This window comes from Morus notabilis, unplaced genomic scaffold, assembly GCF_000414095.1.
Source record: "Morus notabilis unplaced genomic scaffold, ASM41409v2 Scaffold511, whole genome shotgun sequence".
Lineage (NCBI taxonomy): Eukaryota > Viridiplantae > Streptophyta > Magnoliopsida > Rosales > Moraceae > Morus > Morus notabilis.
The window spans coordinates 362,042-370,735 of record NW_010366479.1 but is presented as its reverse complement, the minus strand read 5'-3'; the positions used below and the strand labels follow the sequence as shown (position 1 = coordinate 370,735).

The window sequence follows — 8,694 nt, the reverse complement described above, 5'->3', positions numbered from 1 at the left end:
CCAACCCTAAGACTGTCGCTCTTTAGAATTGGGCTGGCCCGATCCCAAATTTCCATTAACTTTCACCTCTACTTATCAAACTCTTCAATGCAAATAAAAAATTGTTGGTAAGTACGTAAAGACAAAATTTTTTTTTTTTTTAATCTTACAAAACTATTTATTTAAAGTACCAAAACCCCTTGCGAACAGGTATAACTGCTCTTATTGCTATTCATCAATGCAAGTCTTTGTTGCTTGTTAAACGGGTCCTAGACTTCATGTGTCATGACTACACATGTCATATATGTGGTGCTTTTGACATAGTGGTGTATTTAGCATGCCATTTTTCAACACATGGATAGGAAAGCTACCAGCTAAAATCAATAAATAAAATAATATAAAATAAGATAATAATGTCAACATAAATTAAATTTGTTGACTCCAATTAATTAAAAGGATCTCATAGAAAGATGACTCTTTTGGCCCTTGGAATACTCCCTTATCACAACAATAATCAACTGAAAATTTCGAGGCGATTGCCTCCTCCAAAAAAGGAATTTAGCAATTAAAAAAAAAAAAGAAGTTGAGGGGACAAAAATTTAATTTCGTATTTACTCATTGTGATTCTAAGGAAGCATAAAAAAAGGAAAAAAAAAAAAGGAGAAGAATAAAGAAAGAAGCACAAGCCATTCTTCTTGCAATAGTATTCAACCCAAGATTCCAAAAGTTTTTTTTTTTTTTCAATTATATCCTACATTTTGAGATTATCAAGAGATCATATCCTATCCTATATTTTGGACTGTATCACATTTATACTTCCAGTTTTCAAATTTATGTTCAATTAATACTTTTTCTCAATCAATAGTCTATTTTAACCACAAAAGACCTGAACACCATTAAAGAAAAAAATAAGAATAAGAAAATTAAGAAAAAAAATAAAATTTAAAAATGTTTTAAGACATGTTAATTTCATGGTCAAAATTAACATTAAATGTACAAATTATAAATTTGACACAGTTTTAAAAATAAAATTTCTTTTTGGTAACCTGAAATGCAAGGTATAAAAATGAAAAAGAAAACCCACCTTTCAAAAAGTCGTACAGGTTAAATTATAGGCAGAATTCTTTCGTTTTTTTTTTTTTTTAACCTATAAAGGGTATTGGCATTAAAATTTCTTAAGAATCGAGTTATTAACTTGACAAACTAAAACCAACAATTATCTTTTTGGAAACCATCAAAAGCGAAACTTGATTCAATGGCAAGAAACTTTACCAACCAAACGGCATGAACTTTTATAAAGTGCTACCTTTTGTTGTCGTTTTTACATACGTCGGTGCCTTTCTGAAAAAAGTATATCCTTATTCCTTGAGCTGATGATGACACTTTCAAGTTCAACATAGAACGGCTGGTCAGGAGACATAAAAAAAAACTAAACTTTCAAGTGAATAATATTGCTTAAAGAAGTCAGCTTTTGGCCCAACAGGTGTTTAATATTATATAACAAGTTGTTAAACATAATTTTCAGTGTTGTACTTTAATGGACTCGCACATGGCTTGCTCACTGTTAGCTTTACACGTTATCGCTTAGACCAATATAAACAGATCAGCAACCAAATAAATAAAAATACTCCTTTATCCCTTTGACGCAATAATTATCTCTTTCTTTAATGATATCTTTGCCCTCAATAATTTGACCATGACAAAAACAACTTCATCTGCAAACTTGCACACATTTTATACGCGAATTGAGGCTCACTATGGCTCGTTTGACATAATCTTACTATTCATGGTGAAATAAATCAAAAAAGAAGAAAACAATCTATAAATAACAAGAATTTTTAGTGACAACAACAATTACTATACAATTTTATAATACAAATCGTGAAAATCGTTATAATAATCAATATGTATTATATTATTTTTAAAATGTTCTAAAAAGATTTTCTATATTTCTATTTTACCCTTCTAAATGTATCATGTAATGTAATTTTCAGTTAAAAAAAAAACATGACTATCAACAAAATCATATTTGAGTATACTAATAAATAATAAAAAACTTAAAAAAAAAGACTCTAAAATTTATTAAAATTCTAGTTTGAGTTTCAGAATCTTCTTAGAACTTCATTTGAGAAAACCATATTTTATGAGTTTGACAAGATTATGTTTTGCAAATTTAAAGCTTTATGAGTAGCCCTCAAACACTCTCAGAAACCACCTTTTAACACGGCTAAAAGCTTTTCTCAAGAAGGAACCGCGAAAGCTAAAAGCTCCTTCCAAGAAGCAACACGAAGCTCCTCCAACAAAGAAATGCCAAACAACCCCTATATACATCAGAATCACTCACCAAAATGTTTATTAAATCCCTACGCAAAATGGAATTTTGAGGATCTAGCCACAGATTAAAAGCATGCAAATGAACCATTATAGTCTTATTTGTTTAACAATAAGCATTTACTCTATAGAGAATACTTGTAGAGTAAATCATATAAAATAAACAATATCCATCTAACCATAGGTGGTGCAACAGGGTTTTGCTTTACAACATGTTCTGAGTAATCCTATCCTAGCAATAACATTGAGAAGCCATATATGTGAATAACTGATACAAGGGACTGATATTAGCAAAGCCACTCTTCACAACCATTAAACTGCAATCACATACATATACATAATATCTACATGTACAAAAGCTATCTGAGATGGGTTATAATCACTTATCATGATCCTCTTGATTCCACAAACATGAAGTTTTTCCTGTTAAACAATTTTCATCATTCTAGACCCTTTGGTTGAAGTCCAAGAAGCCCAGGTGAGGCTGCCCATTATTGCTTGATGACTGAGGCATGTGAAGCTGCTGTTGCTGCTGACTCTGGTGGCTACCAAAGTGGTGGAGGACTGGCTGTTGGGACGCGAATTGAGGAGGCAGTCCTCTGTTGAATGGATTGCCATTGACGTGCGGCATTTGACCGGTTGCGATCTTAAGCCGCTGAACTTCTTCCTTCAATTTTTCATTCAGAGCTGTTGATGAGGGGGAAAAAGGAAAAAGAAAAAATACAACAAAGATTATAAGTAATCATGGAATCTGAATCAATCCTTGGAATTTCGGAAACCAGCATAAACAAAGAAGTTAATCCAGCTTGAAGTTATTAATTTGTTAATAACCGAAACCGACATGATATGAAACATCCATATTCTACTTATATAAGATTCCAAAATGCTCCCTTGATATAGTAGAGATAAGGTTGAAGAGGGGCACACCTTCTCTAAGTTCTGCTTGTTGTTCCATAGCCTGTAACCGAAGTTTGAGCTCCTTATTCTCAGAAGTTAACCCAGTAGTGTCTCTCTGAAACACAGGGAAATCAGCAAAGAATAATATGAATCAATCATCTCTGCTAATTCTTTCTTCGGTTCACTTTCGTAGTCCTTTATGTTTTTCCTTCTTATATTGTCATGCGGTAAATCAAACAATGTAATAGGCTAAAAGAAGAAACTTTGGGGACCCCAAATTTGGGTTTTTATCAATTAAGGTGATAAGCAGACCACGCCTAGAAAAAGGTGATCCTGAAACACAGTAATTAGTGATTGCATGGCCTCGTTGTGAAACACACATATAGGATTTTGAACAAAAAATGAAGTAATCTCTGTTTAAATAATGTCTTGGCATAGAAAAACATAACCTCTGTTTGAGTAGACAAACAAAAATAACGTTCTCTCTTTGACTAGTGTCAAAGCAAAACAAACTAACTTTTGAAGAAAACGAATGGATTGAAGCTAATATTGGAATGGCAGAAAGTAGCGACAGAGCAATCAATTGTGCATTTTAAATGGGAATGGGAGTGATCAGTGATATAATGGAAAATTTGGGGTGCATAGGGGTGAATAAAACTGCACGGTTAATATCCAACCACTGGGCATAACCATATAATTGGCCTAAATAAAATGGAAATTTTACCGTTGCATGATAAGTGATGACACATGTATACATGCACAGAAAATATATTGCAAAAAATGAAAAAAAAAATGGAAGATCAAATGGTCGACACATTTTGAATCAAGTAATGATTTGAACATCCCCCAGCATGCATAGTGCTTATAGGTTTGTTACATGCCGAACCCAAATACTTTGATGATGTCAATAAATGTCTAATTCTTTGTGCAGACTGGTTCACCTATTTTCCCCTCCTCTCCCGGTATAGAAATGTAATGGAACTACATTAATGACGGAAAATATAAACACGCCAATCGCAATTTAAAGCAACAAGTACAATAATCTCTATAAAAAAAAAAGGAAATGAGTTAAAAAGTAATAATGCTAAAACAATTTTACACCAGAAGACAACTAAGTTGTTGCAGCAAATAGTTTACTACTAAAGTCTAACAAACCTCTTAATTAGCTGCGAGTTCAATGCATTTCTAGTACTAAAGTCTTGGTCAAAAACTCCGTGTTTTGAATTTTGGTTACTGCAACTACAGCTAGGAAAATTTTCAGGGACGTAATCATACCTGTAACAGTGTGACCTGCGCAGAAAGGGTGGTTGCTTCGGTTTGAAGTGTCTGTACCTTCCTCTCCAATTCATTGGTATAACGTATCTTCCTCTCCTTCGACCTCGCAGCAGATTGTCTGTTAGCAAGAATCCTGCAATCGAATATAACATTCCAACCACAAAACCATTTGCATCAAATCAAGTTCAAACTTTGACCATCACATCCTAACACCCATTAAAAAAAAAAAGCTCTCTACACGATTACGAATTGTTCTCTTGATCGCATCTACGAAATTCATTACCACATTCCACAAACACAAGTGCATGAATTAAAGCATATTCAAATTCAATTCCATTTTCAAATTGTCCTATATTTCCACAAAACTCATTATTTTTACCACTCAGCTTAACTAAAGTAAATAGGTAGAGAAAAGATTAAAACCCAAAAAAGATACAGTTATTCTCACCAATAATCAAACAAAGAGGACTTGTATTAACAGTCAATTAATCAGATAGAAATCATTAGAGGAGGAGAAAACTATAAATCCTAAAAATAACACGGACTAAGCTTGTAGCAGGGAACATTACCGGTAGTGCACATTTCTCAACATCAAATCACATCAAAATCACATCTTAATCAAACAGTACGCAATAATAATTCAACAACATTCATTTCACCGGTACATATTTTTTCTTCGCCCTACTGTGGAATTCCCCTAAAAAAATATCAACAACCAGACAAATATTCTCCACAAAAAACAAGAAGACTTTTCAACTTAAGACCAAAATTAACCACAAATAAATGTTCAGACTTGCAAATTAAAAAGAAAAAGAAGATGCTCCATGGTTTATCAATAAAATAAAAATAAAAAAATTAAGCAAACAAACAATAACCCAGATGAGAAAGGACTAAGCAGAGACAATTTATTTAAAAAATAATAATAAAAAATAAATAAATAAAACCTTTTAGCTCGTTTGGGGTCAATAAGAGCAAGCTCGGCGAGCCTATCAGGAGCCATAGCCTTCTTAACAGCATCAACCCCAAGAAGACCACCAACAGAATCAACCTCAAACGACGCCGTACAGAACCCATCAACTGAGTTACTATGGCCGTGACGCCCTCCCCTCTTCTCTCCAACAGCCTCCTTCGCCGCCGTCTCTCCGCCGCCAAAACCCAAGCCGTCGAAGAAGTCCGAGTCCACCGACAGGCTCCGGATATGGGCCGGAGCGCCGGAAGAGGCGCTGGGTCTGGTGGTGCTGGGCCTTGTTGTTGGGCCGGAAAACTCGTCGGAGGAGGACTTGGAAGGGTGATCGAGGCCCACCGGAGAAGGGGAAGGCGATGGTGAAGGAAGGGAGGTCAGGTCGAGGTCGGAGGCGTCGAAGAGGAGGAGGTCGTCGAGGTTCGGGAAACGGAACGAGGTGTCCGAGTGGGCCCTACGGTGGTGGGAACCACGCTTCGGCGTCTCCGGCATCTGGTCGATCGCCATGTCCGTTGCCCCCGGCGGCCGTGGCTTTGACTCCATTTTTTGGGGTTTGTGTTTAAGGCTCCGGTGATGGTGGCGGTGGTGTTTTTGGTAATGAGTAGAGAGAGAAAGTGGAAGAGGGAGGGAGGGAGGGAGGGAGGGAGAGAGAGAGAGAGAGAGAGAGAGAGAGAGTTGAAAAAAGATTACACAGAAAGAGCAGTACTAGTTGGCTGAACTTGAAAGTGGCTTTTTGGACTTTTGGTTTTTGGGCTGGGGAGTGGGTGGTTTGGAGTGAGGGATTGAGGGTGTTGTTGAAAGAAAAAGTTTGGGTTACGTTTGTTAGGGTGATTTTGTTTGTACTCTCGTGGTGGACTGGTGGTGCCTTATTATTATTATTATTATTAGGGAGAAAAAAAAAAAGGTCAAGATTTGAGATAAATTAAAATTAATAGATTAATAGTTAACATAAGTTAATAAATAGATCAAATTACTGTTTTTGTCTATAACTTGTCTAGTTATAAACCATAACTTGACAAGTTATTGTCCATAAATCACGGTTTTTATCCATAACTTATCTGGTTATGAATCATAACTTAACAAGTTTGCCCATAACTTATCTGGTTATGAATCATAACTTAACAAGTTATGACCTATTAATTTTTATAACTAAAAGTTGGCCTATATACTTCTTGAAGCTTTTCATATTGGCATATTTTCTACTATTTCCGTTATTATTATTATTAAAGGATTATTATCACTCTTGAATTTTAAGATTATTTTTAGGTTTTATCCTGTAAATTTAAAAAAATTACTTTATCTCTTAAATTTTAAATTATTTCTATTTAATTCTCTCGTAATTTTTATTAAAAATAGATAGAAAAAAAAAATACAATCACGCATAGGGCTGTATATAAACCTGAACAAACAACCCGTAAACCCAACTTACTCTACCACAACTCAACTCAAAAAAAGACAATTTATAGCAGTATTTTTTTATTTTTCGGCCTACTAAATGTCTGACCCGAGGTGTTTAGGGTGGTTTGTAGGTTGGGCCTATAATAACTCGCATACCCCAACCCAACCCGCACAAATATGCATGATAAGGCTATGAGTGTAGACTGATAAGGATGGTTGCTGTTGCAGTACTTGCTTTGAATGGATTTGAATTAAGCCTATAATTTATGTTTGTTTTATGTTTGATGTTAGATGGACTACTTTGCTTCATGTTTAATGTTGGATTGAATTTGAATTGTTATCTATTTGATGATGGACTAATCAATATTACTTTTATTTGATGATGAACTTTGAATGTTGGAGTTATGTTTGATTATTACTATTATTTCTATTTGATGATCAGTATTATTTGATGATGAACTTTGAATGTTGATTTGAACTTTGATTATTTGAATGATGAACTCGACCACCCAACCCACCCCGCCCCGCCCTAACCCAACCCAAACATCATTGGGGTGGGGTAAAAAAAAAGTCCTACCCCGCACCAACACAACCCATGTACAGCCCTAGTCACACTGTCTTTCTGTTTAGAATTATGTCAAAAAGAAACATATACAAACTATATGACCACACTTAACCCCCTATTTTTCCATTTGATTTTAATATAAATTACAACAAAAGGGGTAAAGTGAGAATAATTCAAAGTTTATGGGACAAAGTGAAAGTTTTTAAAGTTCAAGAGACAAATTGAAATGATCCCAAAGTTTAAGAGACACTAGTTAAAATAATCCTTTATTAAAATAATGAGTATGGTATATTATCAATAATTTACGTGATTATTCTTTGATAGTTGAAGGAAAAATAACCTATCAAATAACTCTTAAATAATTTGATAGATTATGAAGAGTAATCTAGCAAATTACTCTCCGGTGAATAATGTTAAAGATCGAAAGTGGTCAACATTTTTTATTTGCAAAAAGAAAAAATAATTTAATAGATTATGAAGATTAATTTGTCATATTATTCTCTGGCGACCAATGTTGAGAATTGGAGCTGGTCAATCATTTTTAGTTAAAAATAAAAATATAATTGATAAATTATGAAGAGTAATATGTCAGATTACTCTCATGTGACTGACGGCCAGACGCCAGATTGCAGGCACCCGAAAGCTGCATTTCAGTGACATCTAGTAATTTACTAATGGTAATCTTATAGATTACTCTTTTCACTATCTAGGATAATTTCGATAATACATGTGTTGAACCTTTGACTAGTTCTAATTCAAGGAGATAGAAACCATTGGGTCAATACGGGTGTGTGAATATGTGAGTGTGCGTGTTCATCAAGGTTCGAACCCTGGTAATTGTTAGCGTTTATGCCCTTAGGAATAAATGTAACAATATTCTTTGAGATATTTTGACTATTAATAAAGATTTGTTTATTTTATATATCTATGTATTGTCATCTTTATGTTCATAATAGTTGAATGTATGATAAGCAAACTGAAAGTCTGAGACTGTCATTCTAAATCTTTAGGTCATGCATGTAATGTGAAGAACATGCGGAAGACAAGAATCTAAAGATGATAGTCTAAATCTTATGATCCACAATCGAGGGAATAAAGTTAGGCGCTTTATTCATGTTAAGATTGTTATGTTGTCTACTTCCTAACAGAGACGGCTTGTCTTGGTCGTCGGAGGTGGGACTCCATGGGTGGAGACATTGATATAGTTTCTAATGGTGAAATCTATATTGGATCGGACCAAAGTTGAATTGTTTTAATTAATAATTCTGTTTGAATAAAACAATTCACT

General features: G+C 34.3%; 1 protein-coding gene across 1 annotated transcript; it reads right to left on the bottom strand.

Annotated features, from left to right (window-relative positions):
• Nucleotides 1-2,451: 2,451 nt before the first annotated feature.
• On the bottom strand, nt 2,452-6,226 carry LOC21400868 (transcription factor VIP1). Its single transcript, XM_010110350.2, has 4 exons — nt 5,427-6,226; nt 4,483-4,615; nt 3,238-3,322; nt 2,452-2,997 (listed from the first exon to the last, which is right to left on the bottom strand). The coding sequence occupies exons 1-4, from the start codon at nt 5,984-5,986 to the stop codon at nt 2,756-2,758; spliced, it is 1,020 nt and encodes a 339-aa protein (XP_010108652.1). The 5' UTR covers nt 5,987-6,226; the 3' UTR covers nt 2,452-2,755.
• Nucleotides 6,227-8,694: the final 2,468 nt, after the last annotated feature.

Bases quoted from the DNA above. Each gene is read 5' to 3' on its own strand.
- LOC21400868 (XM_010110350.2), bottom strand. From the start codon at position 5,986: ATGGAGTCAAAGCCACGGCCGCCGGGGGCAACGGACATGGCGATCGAC. The intron at 4,616-5,426 runs GTTTTATTTATT...ATTCGATTGCAG, and splicing joins GACCCCAAACGAGCTAAAAG to GATTCTTGCTAACAGACAAT. The intron at 3,323-4,482 runs GTATGATTACGT...CCTGTGTTTCAG, and splicing joins CGCAGGTCACACTGTTACAG to AGAGACACTACTGGGTTAAC.